The sequence below is a fragment of the Odocoileus virginianus genome, chromosome 27 (assembly GCF_023699985.2).
Source record: "Odocoileus virginianus isolate 20LAN1187 ecotype Illinois chromosome 27, Ovbor_1.2, whole genome shotgun sequence".
Lineage (NCBI taxonomy): Eukaryota > Metazoa > Chordata > Mammalia > Artiodactyla > Cervidae > Odocoileus > Odocoileus virginianus.
This window is the reverse complement of record NC_069700.1, coordinates 42,844,364-42,865,030: the sequence shown is the minus strand read 5'-3', so window position 1 is coordinate 42,865,030 and position 20,667 is coordinate 42,844,364. Positions and strand designations below refer to the sequence as shown.

Below are 20,667 nucleotides of genomic sequence, written 5' to 3'. Positions count from 1 at the left end.
CAACAACTCTCCACAGCCAAAATTGTACCTTGTTTGTATTTATCTACAATAGATATCGGGGAAAACTGTACTGATTTGGAGGGCTTGAGGAAAAAATCCAGCAGCATCAAACGCACTTTTGGTGTTTCATTAACTTTCATATTAATGGAAGGACAGCAAGCACTGTAGGTACAGTGTAAGGCTATGTTGGGTAGGCAAATGTTCAGAAAACGGCATAGTCCAGTTGGGGTAATGATATGGTTTGTACCAGGAGAGTAGTAGCAGATAATGCTGGGTAACAGGGATAACAGGGCTTGGACGAATTCAGCATGCCTTTTCCACCCTCTCCAGCCCCCTTCCCAAAGCACACACAGAACCAGAACTCGAATTTGCTTCATAAATTTTATTCCCGATGCGGGATAGATTCCTTCTCTCCCCACAATAAATCACGTGCTACCCTGGAGAGCTCTGAGAGATTCTCCCACCACCTCCAGGGAAGAAGTGAGAAAGGCAGGTGCTGGAGACAGGGAAGGCTTCTCAGTTCCTCAGCCTACTCAACAGAGGACAGCCGCTCCCCATTATTAGCCCTCTCATCCACATTCCTTGAAAAAAAAAAAAAAAAGAAGCAGCTTTTGCTATCAAAAAACAAACACCTCCAGAAGTATGGGAGGGAGGCCTCCGGGGCTGGGACATGATGTTAAGGGTCACCAATGGAAGGAGGGGAAGGTAGGAGGAACTATCACTGCTTCTGCTGCAGGGCCTCCTTCCTTGCTGCATCTTGTAGCAACTGTGTGTCGACTTCATCTGCTGGCAACTGCACATAGCGAACCACTGAGCCCCGGATGAAGCAGTTCTTCACTGATAACTAGACAAAGATAGGCAAATGTGAAAACACCCTTAAAAAATGCCCTCCATCCACCCAGGGACCTCCTGGTTTCTTTGAGGTGTTCCTCTTCTCTACTATCCACAACTCACCATGTGAGGGTATTTCTCAGGGTCTGTGACACTGATGTCAGTTAGTTTGATGTTGAGATACTAAGAAAAGATGAACACCATCATTAAAACTAGAGACAAGATGAAAGTACCCAGCTCTCAAGCTCTCCCATTTCCTTCCCCAAGACCCCATTCAGGGCCCTTATTATAATCTCACCTGATCCACAGAATGGAGAGTTCCACAGATGCTGTTATGGGCAGAGAGAGGGTAAAACCAAATTAATTTATACCAAAGTCAACACAGAGGTGACTTCAGAGCAGGCGATAAGAACATGGTTGGGGGAAGTAAAGGACTTGAAGAAACCATAAAAGGTACAACCAGAAAGAGGCATGACTAAGCTCTGGAGTAGGAAAGAAACTGTTTCCAGAGCAGTGTGCTATTTTAGACCTCACATTTCTCCCTAAACCAACTCACTCTTGTAGCTGCCATCAGACAACTGTTATTATGTGCCAGACCTGTATTCTCCATAGTATTTGTAATCTTTACAGCCATTTCATTGGGTAGCTATTATGAAACATCCAGGGGCCCAGAAACATTTTGTAACTTGGCCAAGTTTAGAACAAGGACTTTGATCCAGGCCTGTCTGACCCCCCCAAATCATCAGTTCTTTTCAAATACTACTGCTTTGGAACCAGAGCCCCACATGTAATGTATATAAATTAACAAACTATCAGTGTTCTTGATGATGTAGGCACAAGGGATGTCCTCTCCCTCTACCCTTTAAGCCACCAGGGAAGCCCAATATAAATTAACTAGCAGTGCTCTTGATGATGTAGGCACAAGGGATGTCCTCTCCCTCAATCCATGAGCCCCCTGCAATGTTAAAGAGGAATGCTATCTAAATACTAGTGCTTCAAGCCAGACCCTCTCCCAATCCTGTAATTTCTGCCAATGGTTTCAACATTGTCTCACAACCTCAAACCCTGTAAATCGAGGACCCTTCATGTCCTACAAATCCCCATTGTTTGCTGATGTCTAACATTTCTGCAATTTCTCTAATTCTCTCTGACAAACCAAGGTCTAATGACTTTACAGCTCAATCCAGGCTAGCCTCCAGCCTGGCTACCCTCATCCTAACCCTCCTGCATGTCACCACCAGATTCTAAGTTCCTTAGAACCTGTTTCTCAAACATTAATGTGCACTCAAAGATTCCAAGAATCTATGACAAAAGAGGAAACATAAGCTAGTGTAAAAAAAAAAAAAAAGTTAGTGTAGTATGTGTATAGTGTGCTAAAGGTTGTCAATAGTTTTCTTTGTAAGAATAACTGCTCTTTATTGACTTTTGTGTTAAAAAATTGTTAATAAATAGCAGTTTTTAAAACATCCTTATCTTGCCAAAATTCAAGTTGTCCGTTCTCTGTTGGGCCATAATTTTTGTAAAATTCTAAGTATTTGAAATCCAGTGTCAGACCAACTGCTTCAGTGGTGATTTCACCATATTCCTGGATGCTTAAAAAACAACAAAAAACAAAAAAACCTTGGTGCCCTATCACCTACTGCAGCTGTGAAATAACTTTCAGGAATTGCATAAAGTGGTAACTTTTCTTCAGTCCCTTTAGAATGAGATACTTGGCACAAAAGTGGTCTGACACCCAGCATGAGAGAAAGAACACTTCTCCCAACCCAATGGATTACCTTTGAATCTTTAAGTCCTTGCTTTAAGGTTTGGGGCTATAACAACAGTTATTCTTGCCATTTGGAAAACCCAGGAAGAAAAAAAGAGGAAAATAAAAAACAAGTCATCTTACAGAAGTGATGAAAGTAGTTGTGGTTTCCACACTTGTCTCTCTATATGGACCCAATTTATATGCCATCAATATCACATGCATTGCGGGTACCATAGATCAGAAATCTCTGACCTAAAAGGCAAATAAATCCCTTGCTTCACCATTCTGCCATGTCAATGTTTCCCCCACTAAGAAATAATCTCACATAGAAATGTAGAAGAAACTGCTGGGGAGACAATACATTGATTCAAACTTTCTAAAGGACAGTCAGGTAATATGTTTTGATATTTAAAATGTACATTTCATTCAAAGGGTTTTTTACTTCTAATGAAATGAGATGTATACAAAGATTTACGCTTGAGGATGTTCAGGGCAAAATCACTTGTAAAAACAAAGAACTGGGAACAGCCTAAGTGTCCAGCAACAAGGTTTTGCTGGCTTTCTAGCCAGCTTAGAAAAATGCCATTCAGACATTAACAACATTAAACATCAACTTTATTGACATGGAAAATACCCACAACATACTGTTAAGTGAAAAGCAAGTTTCACAACTGCAAAGAGACTATACCCTGTTTTTAATTTAAAAAGGGGTGAAGTGAAAGTTGCTCAGTCATGTCTGACTCTTTGTGACCCCATGGACATAAAGTCCGTGGAATTCTCCAGGCCAGAATACCGGAGTGGGTAGCCTTTCCCTTCACCAGGGGATCTTCCCAACCCAGGGATCGAACCCAGGTTTCCTGCATTGCAGGTGGATTCTTTACCAGCTGAGCCACAAGGGAAGCCCAAGAATACTGGAGTGGGTAGCCTGTCCCTTCTCCAGTGGATCTTCCTGACCCAGGAATTGAACCAGGGTCTCCTGCATTCCAGGGAAGCCCATTAGAAAGGTATTGCGGGTGTGTGTGCAGATAATGGAATTTAAGTTCTGGTTTTGTCTTTTACTAGTTGTGTAGACCTAACCAAGTTTCTTAATCTATCTTAATCTTAATCTTCTCTTCAGTTTCCTCATGTGTAAAACTGCAACAATAGTGTATGTCATGTAGAGATGTTCTGAAAATAAAATGAGTTAAACAATTTATTCAGGTCTGTGTTAGACATCAGGTACACAGTGGTAAGCTTAAACATGGTCTTGGCCCTGTAGGAAAGATGGTTCCTAAACAGTTAATACATTTCTATGAAATCATAATTTGAGAAGCACCCTATAGCAAGGAAAAAGACTTTGTAACAGAATGGTGTACTTGGCTAGAACCAGAAATGTCCAGGGATATAGCGTTTAATCCAAGTCCTGAGAGATGATTAGAAGCTAATGATACAAGGGGACAGGGGATATAAAAGCTGTACAGACAGAAGGAGCTGCACCAGTCTCCTGTGTATCTTTTATATTTTCTTCAACAAAAGGGAGATTATGCCACATATACAGTACTGCAATAGCTTTTCCTATTGGTATCTCATTTCTATGTGACAGCTATATTATATGGAAATACCACAATCAAACCCATTCCCTATTTATGGCTATTTCCCCCCCAACTTGTGACTATTACACACACACACACACAAATCTACCATCTTTTTACATACATTGTTACTTGTGGAACTGATACTTCGATTTCTAGAAGTTGGGTCTGCCCTGTTTTCTCTCTGGTACTTACTACTTATATATTTCTTTATATTGTTTTCCAATACATGATACGACTCCTCAGCTAATCTGTAAGTTTAAGACATAAGTCATTTCTTCCTTTTGTATCTCTCCCACCTTGCCTAGTGTTCAAATACTCCTCAAATTAAACAGGTTTCAGGGCGCTCAGCACATCCACCCCCTACAAACTTGTGGGAACAAGTACCTACCTCAGGTCATTCTTGAGTTCCACGACCACATCCTTGCCGACAAGGGACTTGAAAAAGGAATAGAAGAGCTATTGGGCGAGAGGGGGAAAACCATCATATGGGAAGGGACATAGTAAAGAGGTATGAACCCCTGCCAGTATTACCAAACACTGGTATTGGGATCCCGCCACATCTCTGGCAGTTCTCTAAACTTCACAGGAAGGAATACTTCACAGGAATACACAAGAAGGAATACTCGAATGAACAGCTGAAGCCCTGACGACGATGCATACTACGAGCCCCTGACATAAAGCCCTAGAGTCATCTGCCCTGCACACCTCGGGTCTGCCTCAATGGACTCTCTCTCCTGGGGTCCTGCCCACGCCTCCTAGATAATTGTATTAAGTATTCCACCCGCCCCTTCTCGGAGCCCGGTCTCCGTCAAGGAAATGCTCCTTGAGGTCTACTGTCCCTGCTGACTCTCTCATAGAGGGTAAAAAATTCCATTTGCTTCCAAGTCTCTTCTCAAAGAACTTGAGGTGAGGAACCAATAATGGAGGGAAAATCTAGGGCCCAACGCCAGCACAGAGGAACAAAGCCTCCAAAGGGACGCCCACCCCGCCCCCAACCGTCCAAACCGCCCGCGCTCCCCAAGGGCGCCCCCTTGTGACGTCACGGTACCTACCATGGTGCTTGCGCCGCCGGCTCTCCGCCGGACCGGGAAGGCGCGGGCCGGGTGCCGTGGGCCGGAGGCCTGGCGGGAATTGGAACGCGAGCCCGCGCGTGGGGTGGGGTGGGGTCGCGCAGGCGCAGCGGGGAGGCGCAGCGGAGAGGCGCAGCGGAGAGCTCCGAGTGATGGAGAGCGAACGGCTGGATCACGGCTCAAGGGGAGCCGGCCGGGTAAAACCGAGGAGTAAGCCAAAGCCGGGAGAGGGGCGGGGCTTCCCGCCTTCCGACTTCCTCCCAGAGGGGCGAGCTCCCACCGCGCAGGCGCGGGCCCCAACTGCGCCCGGAGGGTTGAAAAGACTGTCTCAGCGCCCCTTAGGTTTTTGTTCCTTTCTATGACAATAAATTCACTCCCGGCCCGATTTGCTCTTACCCTAAAGACACTTCCTATTGCAGACTGACTGCCGGGGAGCTTGTGAAAATCCATGATGATTTGTACACTTTTCTCTGTATGCTACACTTGGGTAACAACAACAACAAAAATTGGGAAGTCCCCGAGATCAAGAGCCTGCACGCCAGCAAATCTTGATTTTATCAAAGGTTCCCAGTAAACACATTACTCTCTCAGTACACATTTCTTTTACACTTTGCCTACGGCTGTCCTGTGAAGGACTTGAGTAAAACAGAACACAATGTATCCGGGATAAAAGTACCCATTCTAATATTTCACTTCCAAATATTTCCCTCTCAAACACAAAGGGACACTAATGCAGTAAATGCAGTTACACATACTTCTATATCATGTTCCCCCAGGCTTTATAAGTATGCGAAATTATGACAATAGGTGAAGGTATTTTTTAAGGGATAAGCTCGTAAGTTTTTCATTTCTCTTCTTGCATAAAAGTACATATTTGTCAGGAGGTTTTTGTTGTTGTTTTGTTAGGAGGTTTTTTTAAGAAATATATTCAGCAGGTAAAGGACTGTAATATTGAGTGCGCAGGGGCAGGATCTCCTAGGCCCCACCAATGAGTGACATCAGGACATCAAGCAGAAGTTGGCCCTTGCCCCAACTCCCCAGCTCAACCTTAAACACCTAAATCAGTCAAACACTTAAAAGCAGTATCTAAATTAGCAGCTACTCTAACTGGGGCTAAAGGTTAAAGGTGCCTGATAATCAAAAAGATTTTTCCTTCTTCAATTAGCTCATGAAAATTCAAATACTTTGCCCTTACCAGCTTAATCATTCACAATTAGCTCACAAACAGACCACACGTGGTCACTCCACACACTCTCCCTTTTTACAAGATACACTCAGTCTAAAAATACCACAAGTAATTTGCTTTAGGAACAAATTTACTGAGGGACAAATAACCATCCACACAGGAAAAAGGAAGTTGGGGAGGCTGGAAATAAATAACAGACATTCAGATTCTTCAAATGGTTCTGAGAGGTGCCTGGTTTTCCTAAGAGTCTCATTCCAGAGTCAGAAATTTGTTGGAATGTGTCAGAAAATTGTTGGGAGTGTGAAAAGATGGTATATGAGACTTCTCCATCAGAATCCAAAAGGGATAGTCACTTACATTCAGGTCCAGTCAATTCAGGAATCGTAACCATGTTTGAAGATGAGGGCAACAAAATTCATCTTAGAGGCACCCTAGAACTGTCCAGCTCCACATAAGATTAATCTACTTCTTCAATTGTGGGGCCTGTTGCAGCCCTTCCAGGTGTATACCCTGTTCCACAGGAAGGCCCAGTGCATCCTCCCTGGTAGAGTTTTGTGATGATTGGGTTACACACTTGCTCCAATTCCTTTCTCTTATGATCAAACTCATCCTTCTCAGCCAGTTGATTGGCCTCCAGCCACGAAAGGACCTCATTGCATTTACTCAGTATTTTCTTTTTATCAGACTCACTAATCTTGCCCTGTAGGCCTTCATCACTCACAGCACTCTTCATGTTAAAAGCATAGGATTCTAAGGCATTTTTTGCAGCAATTTTCTCTCTCTGGACCTCATCCTCAGCTTTGTATTTTTCAGCATCCAGAACCATGCGCTCGATCTCCTCCTTGCTCAGCCGGCCCTTGTCATTGGTAATGGTGATCTGGTTGGCCTTGCCTGTGCTCTTGTCCATAGCTGTTACATTGAGAATACCATTGGCATCGATGTCAAAGGTCACCTCAATCTGGGGCACTCCCCTGGGTGCCGGAGGGATTCCAGTCAGATCAAAGCGCCCCAGCAGGTTGTTGTCCCGAGTCATGGCCCTCTCGCCCTCATACACCTGGATCAGCACGCCCGGCTGATTGTCTGAGTAGGTGGTGAAAATCTGTGTCTGCTTAGTGGGGATGGTGGAGTTGCGCTTGATTAGTACAGTCATGACTCCCCCTGCGGTCTCCAAACCTAAAGACAGGGGAGCCACGTCCAACAAAAGCAGGTCCTGTACCTTTTCAGACTTATCCCCCATCAAAATGGCTGCCTGAACTGCAGCCCCATAGGCAACTGCCTCATCGGGGTTGATGCTCTTGTTGAGATCACGACCATTAAAGTAGTCTTGCAACAGCCTCTGAACCTTAGGGATTCGAGTAGAGCCCCCTACTAAGACAATGTCATGGATTTTAGCTTTATCCATCTTGGCATCCCGAAGAGCCTTCTCCACAGGCTCCAGGGTGCCCCTAAACAGGTCTGCACACAACTCTTCAAACCGGGCTCTGGTGATGGATGTGTAGAAGTCAATGCCTTCATAAAGTGAGTCAATTTCCAAGTTGGCCTGGGTGCTAGATGACAGGGTCCTCTTGGCCCTCTCGCAGGCAGTGCGCAACCGCCTCACAGCCCGCTTGTTCTGGCTGATGTCCTTCTTATGTTTCCTCTTGAATTCTTCCACAAAGTGGCTCACAAGCCTGTTGTCAAAATCCTCTCCACCCAAGTGGGTGTCCCCAGCTGTGGCCTTAACCTCAAAAATCCCATCATCTATGGTCAGGACGGACACATCAAATGTGCCTCCACCCAGATCAAAGATCAAGACATGTCGCTCTCCCTGACCTGCTTTATCTAAGCCATAGGCAATGGCAGCAGCAGTGGGTTCATTGATAATTCTTAGCACATTGAGACCTGCGATAACACCTGCATCCTTGGTGGCCTGACGCTGAGAGTCATTGAAGTAAGCTGGCACAGTGATCACAGCATTAGTGACAGTGTAGCCCAAAAAAGCCTCAGCAGTCTCCTTCATCTTAGTCAGTACCATAGAAGAGATTTCCTCAGGATAAAAAGCTTTCTTTTCCCCTTTGTAGGACACCATTACCTTGGGCTTGCCTCCTTCGTTGATTACTTGGAAAGGCCAAAGTTTCATATCTGATTGCACGACAGGATCATTAAATTTTCTGCCGATCAGACGTTTGGCATCAAAGACAGTGTTCTGGGGATTCATGGCTACCTGGTTCTTGGCCGCATCGCCGATGAGCCGCTCGGTGTCTGTGAAGGCCACGTAGCTGGGGGTGGTGCGGTTGCCCTGGTCGTTGGCGATGATCTCTACCTTGCCGTGCTGGAACACCCCCACGCAGGAGTAGGTGGTGCCCAGGTCGATGCCGATGGCCGTTCCTTTAGCAGAAGCCATGGTTTTTCTAGGTCTGTGGGAAAAGAATGAGATAAAAGTTTTTCAGTGAGAACTTTTAAATTTTATTTTTAACTGTGGGAAAATACACACAACATAAATTTACCCTCTTAACCAATTTTTGACATACAATTCAGAAGTCAGTCCACTCACATTGTTGGCCAACGAATCTCCAGAATTTTTATCTTGCAAAACAAATTTTATACCCATTAAACAACTCCCTATTTCCCCTCACCTCCCAACCCTTGAACCACCACTAGTCTACATATTTTTTGGGGGCCTACTTTTTGTCTCTCAGAATTTGACTCTTCTAAGTACCTCACATGAGTGAAATTATACACTATTTTTTGTGTGTGACTGGCTTAATTTACCATAATATCCTAAAAGTTCATCTATTTTACAGCATATGTCATAATTTCTTGCATCTTTATGGCTGAATAACTTTTATTGTATGTATATACCACATTTGTTTATTCATTCTTTATGTGGCACTTAAATGGTTTCCATTTTATGGCTATTATGAATAATCCTGCCATATAATCCCTGTACAAACATCTCTTCCAAACAAGGTTTTTGGACAAGATAGAAAAACTCCTAGCTAACAGGCATGAAGAGGGAGGGCAGTGGCATATTGATTCTAATTCCTCACAGGGCCTCACTCCACGGTCCTGTTTCTGTGTCTGTGAGAGTTTATTCTAATATTGTACAAGCCTCCCGATGAACTCATTATTTGAAGTTCTAGTCTCCTCAGAAGACATCACTTCCATAGGTGGGTTTAGCAACCCTGCCGATCCTCTTTTACCCTCTATTAGGGATTGTGGAGATTTCGGCCAGTCTGAAGAATGCCCCTAAGAACCCAATCAAGCCCTCGTGAGTTTTCTCAGGTAAGGTGGTGCTCTCTAAGACTTTCTCTAATCTCAAAAACAGAACTCCAGTTATCTGGAGACAATAACCTACCAGCTCCTTCTTTTTTTTTTTTTTTTGGTAGCTCTAAGCAATTCCAGCCACCTTTGCGGCCCTTAAAGGAGCCCCCTTCGCTGACTAGCCACCACACCCATACCTTATATTTAAACAAACTAGAGAAGTTTCCAATACCTCCTCAAACCAGGACCTACTAGTCTTGCCTATTCCCAGCCCATTCCAGTCACAGCACTTGTGACTCACCTAGTGTCCCGCCGCCTTCGATCCAGTTTGATACGGTTCAGATTGCGGAGCCCCTATAAGTTGGGGCTCCTTCAATAGCCAAACTGCGCAGGCGGTGTCCCCCCACCCCCCACCCGCCCCGTCATACGACTTTGAGTTGGGTCCAGACCTATCATCCTAATTCTCCACTAGCCCGTGAGGTCAGAGGCAGCACCTCCATTGTAACGCGACTAGAGCAGGGCGGCGTCAACACCACCGCCCCAACTGCCGACCCACCAGCCCCTCCCATCTTTTCCCCTCCCATTACCCCTTTCCGAGACAGTGCCAGCCAGCAAGTCCCAGAAGAGTCTCGAGAGTTCTGGGAGGAGTGGCATGCAAGGCGCTGATTGGTCCCAGAAAGCCAGGAGGCAGGACTTGAGGCGAAACCCCTGGAATATTCCCGACCTGGCAGCCCCACTGAGCTCGGTCATTGGCTGAGGAGGGAAAAGGCGGGGCTAGATGAAGAATTATAAACACAGAGCCGCCCGAGAAAAAACAGCAGCTTGGAGAGAGCTGATAAAACTTGCGGCTTAGTCCGTGAGAACAGCTTCCGCAGACCCGCTGTCTCCAAGGACCTCCCCGAGCGGCACCGGCGCGTTCAGTTTTCGGGTTCCGAAAAGCCCGGGCTTCTCGTCGCGGATCCCGTCGGCCGTTTTCAGGTTTGAAGCTCATCTCGGAGCCGGAAAGGAAGGGCCACCGGCATGGCGAAAAACACGGCCATCGGCATCGACCTGGGCACCACCTACTCCTGCGTGGGGGTGTTCCAGCACGGCAAGGTGGAGATCATTGCCAACGACCAAGGCAACCGCACCACCCCCAGCTACGTGGCCTTCACCGACACCGAGCGGCTCATCGGCGATGCGGCCAAGAACCAGGTGGCGCTGAACCCGCAGAACACCGTGTTCGACGCGAAGCGGCTGATCGGCCGCAAGTTCGGCGACCCGGTGGTGCAGTCGGACATGAAGCACTGGCCTTTCCGCGTGATCAACGACGGAGACAAGCCTAAGGTGCAGGTGAGCTACAAGGGGGAGACCAAAGCGTTCTACCCGGAGGAGATCTCGTCGATGGTGCTGACCAAGATGAAGGAGATCGCCGAGGCGTACCTGGGCCACCCGGTGACCAACGCGGTGATCACCGTGCCGGCCTACTTCAACGACTCGCAGCGGCAGGCCACCAAGGACGCGGGGGTGATCGCGGGGCTGAACGTGCTGAGGATCATCAACGAGCCCACGGCTGCCGCCATCGCCTACGGCCTGGACAGGACGGGCAAAGGGGAGCGCAACGTGCTCATCTTTGACCTCGGCGGGGGTACGTTCGACGTGTCCATCCTGACGATCGACGACGGCATCTTCGAGGTGAAGGCCACGGCCGGGGACACGCACCTGGGCGGGGAGGACTTTGACAACAGGCTGGTGAACCACTTCGTGGAGGAGTTCAAGAGGAAGCACAAGAAGGACATCAGCCAGAACAAGCGGGCCGTGAGGCGACTGCGCACGGCGTGCGAGCGGGCCAAGAGGACTTTGTCGTCCAGCACCCAGGCCAGCCTGGAGATCGACTCCCTGTTCGAGGGCATCGACTTCTACACGTCCATCACCAGGGCGCGGTTCGAGGAGCTGTGCTCCGATCTGTTCCGGAGCACCCTGGAGCCCGTGGAGAAGGCCCTGCGCGACGCCAAGCTGGACAAGGCGCAGATCCACGACCTGGTCCTGGTAGGGGGCTCCACCCGCATCCCCAAGGTGCAGAAGCTGCTGCAGGACTTCTTCAACGGGCGCGACCTCAACAAGAGCATCAACCCCGACGAGGCGGTGGCATACGGGGCGGCGGTGCAGGCGGCCATCCTGATGGGGGACAAGTCGGAGAACGTGCAGGACCTGCTGCTGCTGGACGTGGCTCCCCTGTCGCTGGGGCTGGAGACGGCTGGAGGCGTGATGACCGCTCTCATCAAGCGCAACTCCACCATCCCCACGAAGCAGACGCAGATCTTCACCACCTACTCGGACAACCAGCCGGGCGTGCTGATCCAGGTGTACGAGGGCGAGAGGGCCATGACGCGGGACAACAACCTGCTGGGGCGCTTCGAGCTGAGCGGCATCCCTCCGGCCCCCCGGGGGGTGCCCCAGATCGAGGTGACCTTCGACATCGACGCCAATGGCATCCTGAACGTCACGGCCACGGACAAGAGCACGGGCAAGGCCAACAAGATCACCATCACCAACGACAAGGGCCGGTTGAGCAAGGAGGAGATCGAGCGCATGGTGCAGGAGGCGGAGAAGTACAAGGCGGAGGACGAGGTCCAGCGCGAGAGGGTGTCTGCCAAGAACGCGCTGGAGTCGTACGCCTTCAACATGAAGAGCGCCGTGGAGGATGAGGGGCTGAAGGGCAAGATCAGCGAGGCGGACAAGAAGAAGGTGTTGGACAAGTGCCAGGAGGTGATCTCCTGGCTGGACGCCAACACCTTGGCGGAGAAGGATGAGTTTGAGCACAAGAGGAAGGAGTTGGAGCAGGTGTGTAACCCCATCATCAGCAGACTGTACCAGGGGGCGGGCGGCCCCGGGGCTGGCGGCTTTGGGGCTCAGGCCCCTAAAGGGGGTTCTGGGTCTGGCCCCACCATTGAGGAGGTGGATTAGGAATCCTCTGGATTGCGCATGTTTGTTATGGAGACTGTTGGGATCCAAGGGCTTTGCATTGCCTTATATATCTGCCTTTCATCAGCTATCAGCTATGCAAGCTGTTTGAGATGTTGAACTCACTCTCTTGGTTAAGTTAGGAACTCGTTTCCAGAGTCTTAAGTATAGAGCTGAATGTATAGTGCCATCTTTTGTTAACTTCTCTTTTTGTAGTACTCATGCCAAACTCAAGCTATTTTTCCCCCCGTTTCACACTGTTGACTTTCAAGTAAATAAACTCACATAATTAGAGTGATGTTTGTTTCTGTGTTTTTCTTTTGAAGTCGGAAGGATCTGCAGAGGTTGTCTTTTTTTAGTGTCCAAAAATGAACTGCCATTGGCCTCTTAGGTAAGGTCAGGGATCCGGAAAGGAAGAATATAGCATTATGACACATTTCTTTTAGGCAAATAGTATCCTTGGGAAATAAAAAACTGCTCATTTGAAAGGTTGGGTTTGTGAACCCAGAAAATGGTAAGGGCTACTGGCATGGTAGCCTCAAGGTGGGGGGTAGCGGGAGGGGGGGAGACTCGATACTTTAAGGGTGACCTCAAAAGGAGCCTGTGAATGGGAGTATTCCAGCAGAAGCAGGAATAAAAGAGGCAGTTAGAGTGGAAGGTCATGGCTCCTGCTGCTTGTAAGTACAGGTGATATCTTGGAGCCTTGTTACTTAATCTGGATTCAGCATGAAAGAGAAGGTGAGTCCTAAATTGCCTTGAGGAAATGTGAATTCTAGTACTGGCTTGCCTAGTTATGTACTATTGTGTTAGCCACTGTGATGCCCAGGTCTCAAGAGTTTAAAATGGAAGGGTTTGGCCTGATGCTTCAGTTTATATTTAATTTCTTGAAAGAATGCTGGGATAAAAATGCTGCATATTTCCAGTACTGGTTACCTACATTTTAAGTATCCCAGCTGAGTACTTTAGAGAGGTGTCACTGTTTCATGCCCCAACAGGAGGACCCCCAGTATTTCACTATTCTTACCCACCAGGTACTGTACCAGGGGCCTTTCAAATGTTTATTAATTCCCATTCCACCATACTGAGTATAGGCAGTGTTTGGCTTCACAGGTGGACATATGTGGAGACTTAAAAGTCACTGGCTTGACTAAGATTTATTTCAAGGTTAAAAAAATGAGTTCAGCGAAGATGTTGAACCTGGATTCCAACTGAGGTTTTACTGGTTTTTGCTCTGCTGTCCACAGGGCTTTGTGCATGTCTGGTTCTGGGTTATGGGTCTACCCTAGGTTTCACAATCAGTAATCTTTCTGCTTTGACTCTCTCTGATTCTAAACAACTATGTCAGATAATACGGTTAATGCTAGAGGTTTAGTGCTGGTTAATTTAGAATAGTGAAAAAACCTGCAGCACTGTACCAGGAAGGCTTAACCATAGGCTTCCTTCCACTGGAGATGCTTCTTGCCCTAACTGCTGCTAGCATTCTGGGCATAGTCTCCTCCACAGCCTGTTTGTGGAAAAGGCCAGGCATAATCCTCACGACTTGGGAGTGAGCCCCTTTAAAAGGCAATTGTATCTGGGGATTATGGAGATTCTGGAACCAGGTGGAAGTGGTGATTGCACAAACTGGGCTAGGTACCACTAAATTGTACACTTTAAAAAGGTTTATGTTATGTGAATTCACCAAAAATAGTAAAAAAAAAAAAAAATTGTGTCAACATTCTGGAAAAGCACTTTGTGTGTGTATCTCAAGGCCCACCAAATCTTTCACTAAATACTTGCGTTAGAAGAAACTCATGTTAATGGAAATAACATGGAGAGGTAGACCTGTCCCTATAAGTTTGGAAATGAAAATCTAAGAGATGCTTAGACTTGCAGGCCAGCATATAAACACAGGTTTAATCAGGGTAGGTGAAGTGTAGCATGGTGGACTCCTGCCACAATGAGTCAAACTTCATGGGGATATGCGGTTGCAACAAGACTTCCTCTGCCCCCATAGAACTGCAGTTTCATCTGTGACTGTCATCTGCAGATAGTAGAGTAACTCGTCAAGCAGTCACTACTTTAGAGGCAGGTGGCGAGGGATGGGGAGGGTGGGTGGAGATTGGTAAAGACCTAACTAACACCTTTGATAAGAGAGATTAGGGACATCTCCAGAAATTAACTTGGAGAAAATGAGTTCCTATGGCTAAATCAGTTAAGATTATCAGGGTGTTTTATTAGGAAGTCAATATACGATGTTACTGCACAGTCCCTTACACAGACTACTTTGAAAATAATCACTTTGAACATAAAGCTGAGGGACAAAGAGAATGCAAAGTCATTCCTGGAGAAGGTGTTTGCGGTAGCAGCATGAACTCGGGGGGGGGGGGGGGGGAGGTGGTGCATCAAGGAAAAATAATGGTCGATCAAAAAGCATTTTTAAAATCTAACGCCTTCCCTAATTTCAATCTCACCTACCTCCCTATGCCAGCCCTCAAAAATTAATGGTTATGTAATGTGACTGATTTTAAATCCAATATACTACGTTATTAACATACTGTTACTCCTGGTGTTTAACTGGATTCTGTCATTAAAAATGAAAAGGATACCAAAGCAATAACCTAATTGTGAGAAAAGTGCACAGAAACATGGGCTTTCAGTTAAGTGGTTTTCAGGTGAAAAGTGAACACTGGCGATTTCTGAGGGGGCGAGCCTCAACGTAGGAATAAGAAAGGGCAACTGTCATAATTCTTTATTCCAACTGATCACCTTAAATCCGTCCCCGAGGATCACCCGCAAAGTATCCAGTGCAGTTCAGTGGGATATAGCAACCCCATCAGTCCTCTCCTAACTCCAGCTTACGTAGAGACGTTAAGGAGTCAGGTATCGCAGCGAATTCGGGATGCCGAGCCAACCTGCCCCACCCCACGGGCGCCAGGACCGCCCGGCAGGGGATCGGAGGAAAGGGCACGGCGGGGAAGGAGGGAGGGCACACAGGAAATACAGGGTAAGAGGGCGGGGGAGTCCGGAAGACCAGAATCACCCCCACAGGATCTTCCACCTTCTTACCCCTCCAAACGGCCCCATGAGAACCAGGGACTAGATTCGGGAGATGGGGCGGCTGTAGAAAGAAGACTGCAAGCTCGCAGCTGTAGCCCATCTCTGCCCAGGGCTGCGGCGCACCCGCCTCGGGCGGTGGGGACCTTCTCGCTTCTGGCCACCCCATTCCATCCGACTTACTTGTGTCAGTTACAAACCTGTCCAGTGTTTTCACCCAACAAATTAGCGAGTTTGAGGGAAACTCTAAAGGTCTCTCCCCTATTGATTCCTTTAATCTCATTTTGAAGGAGAAAACAGAAGAACGCCGGCACCGGCCAGGCAACTCCGCGGCCAGCCCCGCCGTCAGGCCCCGCCCCGCTCTATCGGGGTCTTATTCGCTCTGGCTCCTTGCCCCCGTTTCGGGCTGTGTCAGGAACTTTCTGGAGCCCTCTGGGCTCAGAGGCGGGGACTGGCTCGTAGGAACACTCTTCAACAAACAAACTGCCCCACCCAAGTCTCCCTCCCCCGCCCCTCGCCCCCTGCCCCGCCGCCACCCTAGAACATCAAGCTTAGTCACGGCTCTACATTTAGTTTCCAGAAGATTCTTGCCAGCCTAGCCATAGTAGCGGGGCTCCCCCTCCCTTCCTCTGTTAACAACCGACCAGTCTGTGATAACGGGAAGGGGAGACGGTCCTGGGAGAAGCTGGAAGGGCTGGAAAGGTGGAGGTGTGGGTGTTGCGGGGGAAGCGGCAGGGCTGGGTGGGTAGATGGTAGATAGGCGAGAGTCAGAAGCAACAGCCGGAAGGTGAGTCTGCGCAGGTCACACACCCCCATGGTTCACGTAGAGCCCTGGCATTCACTCTTTACGGTCTTCCATGGTTTCTATTCTTTTTTTTTATAGAGCGTGGAACGATAGGTTTTATGTGCCAGCATTGAGAGGAGTCTAAAGTAGGAAGTATGCCGACATGTCGGTTCAGTCACCGGTTTTGTAATTACCTGTCTGGGTGATCTGGCCAAGCCATGAAACCTCTGAACCTTTGTGCTCATCTTTGAAAACAGAAAGGTTTGGCTGAAGGACTCTGCCTAAAAATCTTAAGATCGTTTTTATGGTAAGAAAGTATTACTATCATAGTCCTGGTAGTAATCCCCAACCTTGTAAGCACCTCAATAAGAAATGATTGAGAGATGAGACTCGAGAGAGCGTTACTCCAATAAAAGAAGGAAGGGCATGGAGAAAGAAATGGCAACCCACTCCAGTATTCTTGCCTGGAGAATCCCATGGACAGAGGAGCCTGGCAGGCTACAGTCCATGGGGTCGCAAGAGTCAGACATGACTTAGCTACTAAACCGCCGGAGAAAGACTACCCTCAATTTGGCAGCAAGTGACAACTGTCCTTAAAATTTCTTTTTTTCCCCCTGATAGAAAAAGAAAACACTTGGAAAATGAAAATAATAAATTTTCTATTCAAATGTTAAAAAAAAGGGCAGAAACTTTTGAGTACTACTCTGTCACAGGCACTGAACTACAGTCTTTTAAATATTGTCTTTGTAATCCTTGATGGTAACATACTATGAAATAAATTTCAATTCTAATTTATACAGACTTGGGTAATTTAGTTAATTTACAAGTACTTCATTGTTAAGAAAGAAAGAAAAACAGCTTCAACAAGGAGATAGAGTCTAGATACAAATCCAGGTCTCCCCTTTGCTAGTTTTTTCCCCATGCTGCTGGAAATTAGCCGAGTTCCCAGGCCTTTGCCGGGCTTCCCTGGTGGATCAGACGGTGAAGAATCTGCCCACAGTGCAAGAGACCTGGATTCTGTCCCTGAGTGGAGAAGATCCCCTGGAGAAGGGAATGGCGACCCACTCCAGTGTTCTTATGTGGAAAATCCCATGGACAGAGGAGCCTGGCGGGCTACAGTCCACGAGGTCACAAAGGAGTCAAACATGAACTGGGTGACTATCGCTGTCAGGCCTTTACCCTTTGAAGGTTAAAAATGCCTGGCTCGGGGCTCGCCTGGTGGCTCATCGGTAAAGAATCCGCCTGCCAGTGCAGGAGACACAGGTTCTATTCCTGATCCAGGAAGATTCCCACATGTCCTCGTGCCAAGGAGCAGCTAAGCCTGTGTGCCCCAACTATTGAGCACGTAGAGCCCATTCTCTGAAACAAGAGAAGCCACCACAATGAGAAGCCCGCTCACCCTCAACTCAACTCGAGAGTAGCCTCTGCTCACCACAACTAGAGAAAAGCCTCTGTAGCAGCAAAGATCTAGCATAGCCAAAAATAAAATTTTAAAATGCCTGGCTCCAAAAAAAAAAAAAAAAAAAAGCCTGGCTCTAGGTGCCACATTGTTCTCTTTTGCTTCTGTCTGAAAAACCTAGAATTATACTGTCTTTTAAAAACAAATAGACTTGAGAAAAATCATACTGGATGAAAAACTGGAGGAAAAAGGAGAGAACAAAAAAATATCCTGCAACTTCAGGGCGAGGAAAGCTCCCCCCCGCCCCACCCACTTCCTGCCCTTGGCAGTCAGCATTCTTGGCAAACGTTCTCCCATCTCCAACCCTTAAATTTTACCCTGTCAGGCTTGGGCAACCTTAACCTTGATTCTTTCAAACACTAAACCCGATTTTAAAAAACTAATTCCAAAAAAAAAAAACTAATTCCAAAATGCATCAAATAAAGTTGTGAAAAATCTCTTGGGATTCTTAAAATCTCCTTAGGCACCAATTAAACCTGTACCTGAGTTCCTGGTTTGGGAAGCATCCAGGGTGAAAGGAAGACACAATTCAAGAGACTCTCCTGGTAGGAAATGGAAAAGAAATACGGATATTTAGGTTTCCAGGTCATCCACAGAGAGAGACAACGCAAAGCGTAGGTCAATACAGTGTGTAGCTGACTGCTTGATTCATGAAAAACAGTATTTTCGAGTGGCTCCCCCACTCCCTCACCCCAGCAACTGCAAGATTTGAGGTCCAATCACCTTGTCTCCCTGTCCAGCAGTGGAGACAATGATGCCCTTTGCCTCAAGCCAATAAAGGAAGAGAATTGCAAATTTTGGAGAGGAGAGCGAATCCAGAACTGCTGGTAGCAGCTGATGATGAGGAAGCTTTCAGAGAGAGGGGATGAGGTTAAAGACTTCTCTGGAGGTGAACACTTCTCTGGAAGTGTTCACAAACTGGGTGGCTAAGATGGAAGTTTGGGGAATCCCCATTCACAGTCTGCATAAAGAGATGGAAAATTCCTGACGTTTAACCAGTTTGACTAGATTAAGGAGGTGATTCATTAGAGAGCCACACCTGAATGTAAAAGAAGTTATCACCTACCTGCACAGTGAAAGATACAGATTTGTTAAAGCAATATTTTTATATCTGATTAACCTGAACAAATTATAGTATAAACAACTGAATACCCTCGGATTTCAGGAAGAGGTGTTTTGATGGATGGCTGTGCGTGCACGCGCGCGCGTGTGTGTAAATGTCAGTTAAGCAAAAGTCTTCAAAAGCAAGATTTCTTCCCTTTATCAGAAATTGCCTCCTCCGGTATTTTCTGGTGGTCCAGAAGGGCTAAGACTGTGGAGGAGAATGCAGGCGGCCTGGGTTCGATCTCTGGTCAAGAAAATAGATCCCACATGCTACAACTAAGATTGACCATGCTGCAACTAAGGCTTAGCTATTAATTTTAAAACAACAACAACAAAACCCCACAACTGCCTCCTCCTACTTGTGCTGTTATGTTTTCTGTGCTCAAGAGGTGGATACAGTAATGAGTCTATTTCGTGGGTTGTGAATCCCCTCTACTATGCCTTTAATGTCCCTCACATTTCAGTTTAGGCGCCTAATAAGGGATCTTGCATTGCCCATAAAGGATGAAGAAACAAAAGCCAGAATAAATTACCAAATGTGACTGTATTTAAAACAGGAAGGAGGGTAACAACAGAAAGCTGAAATCTAGGATAAAAAGTTAAGTGGACGAATTAAGTACACAGCAAACAACCTGAACTTTTAGAAGAGATAGAACCTAGGTCCCGACAACCTCTCTCACCTTCCAGCATCATTCCAGACAGTTTGCTTAAAATGGGCCACCCGCCAACCAACTATATAGCATGCTCTTCAAACAGGACTGGACACTCCCCCCACCCCTACTTCCCCCTCGCAGGCTCACCACTACACCACATTTACTTAAAAGTGGTGGACAGCCTAGGAGCCGCAAATGACAAGGCAGAAGACCGAATTCGGGACTCAGGTTAATCCGGGCACCACTGATCATCCGAGGCTGGACCAGGAATTTAAAAGGCACAAAGGAGGGGAGGGGGGGCGTCCGCACCCCGGGCTGGGAAAGATGAGGAATCCGGAGAAGCGCATAAGACAGCTAAATATCTTTGGAAAATAATTTTTCTCAAGCCCAGTCCAGCCCGAGGCGAAAGGGAGCGGCTCTGGGCGGGGACAGGGGCGCTGTGGCTCTAACCCGGCCCTTCCCACACCCCCGGACCGAGCAGGTCCCTTCTAAGGCATTGGGAACCTTCTACAATCTAAAACCTATATACCTAGTTGCTTTTCTTCTGAAAATTAAAAATTACCCACCCATCTGAATAGGGCTAAAGAGGAGCCAAAACTTAAACAGCCGTATCTCTCTCCTTTTTCTTCCCATTTTAAAAAATAAGACGGGAAAAGCGCCGCGGATGACCAAGGCATTTCCCGGCCAGCACGGCCACTCGGCGAGCCAGCCCAAACGTGGCTGTTTCCATCAGCGTTAGCCTCCGATCATTCTCCTTGGTCCATGGCTGGCCAACCCTCTTCGATAAACTCGGGAACTTTCTGTATTTTGGTTGTCCCAGGAGTCGTGTAGCCTTTAATTCTACTTTAAACCACCAAACTAATTTGAGCCCCAAGAGCCTCTCACCGCCCTACAATTAATTACACGCCGAGGGCTGAACCTTTCAGTCGACTCCAAACTACTTGGCTGGCTGGTCGCCAGGAAACCAGAGACTGAGTGGGTGGACCTTTCAGCCCCTCTCCCCCTCCCCTTAGGATTCCTGTTTCAGCGAATCC

At 47.3% G+C, this 20,667-nt stretch overlaps 3 protein-coding genes and 1 long non-coding RNA gene across 5 annotated transcripts in view; 2 read left to right on the top strand and 2 right to left on the bottom strand.

Moving 5' to 3' along the window:
* The window catches only part of LOC110139421 (uncharacterized), a 31,049-nt gene that overhangs the window by 969 nt on the left and 9,413 nt on the right, over nucleotides 1-20,667 (top strand). The window lies entirely within an intron of this gene.
* LSM2 (LSM2 homolog, U6 small nuclear RNA and mRNA degradation associated) lies at nucleotides 368-5,690 on the bottom strand. The gene is made up of 5 exons (XM_070456765.1): nucleotides 5,208-5,690; nucleotides 4,544-4,611; nucleotides 1,130-1,160; nucleotides 955-1,014; nucleotides 368-844 (listed from the first exon to the last, which is right to left on the bottom strand). The coding sequence occupies exons 1-5, from the start codon at nucleotides 5,673-5,675 to the stop codon at nucleotides 719-721; spliced, it is 753 nt and encodes a 250-aa protein (XP_070312866.1). The 5' UTR covers nucleotides 5,676-5,690; the 3' UTR covers nucleotides 368-718.
* On the bottom strand, nucleotides 6,524-10,645 carry LOC110139418 (heat shock 70 kDa protein 1-like). Of its 2 annotated transcripts, none has more exons than XM_020897260.2 (2): nucleotides 10,242-10,645; nucleotides 6,524-8,807 (listed from the first exon to the last, which is right to left on the bottom strand). In XM_020897260.2, the coding sequence occupies exons 1-2, from the start codon at nucleotides 10,643-10,645 to the stop codon at nucleotides 6,869-6,871; spliced, it is 2,343 nt and encodes a 780-aa protein (XP_020752919.2). In that variant the 3' UTR covers nucleotides 6,524-6,868. The 2 variants fall into 2 exon arrangements, with proteins under 2 accessions (XP_020752919.2, XP_020752920.1); XM_020897261.2 differs by lacking the exon at nucleotides 10,242-10,645 and adding an exon at nucleotides 9,956-10,156.
* On the top strand, nucleotides 10,460-12,895 carry LOC110139419 (heat shock 70 kDa protein 1B). The gene has a single exon (XM_070456764.1). The coding sequence runs from the start codon at nucleotides 10,675-10,677 to the stop codon at nucleotides 12,598-12,600; it is 1,926 nt and encodes a 641-aa protein (XP_070312865.1). The 5' UTR covers nucleotides 10,460-10,674; the 3' UTR covers nucleotides 12,601-12,895.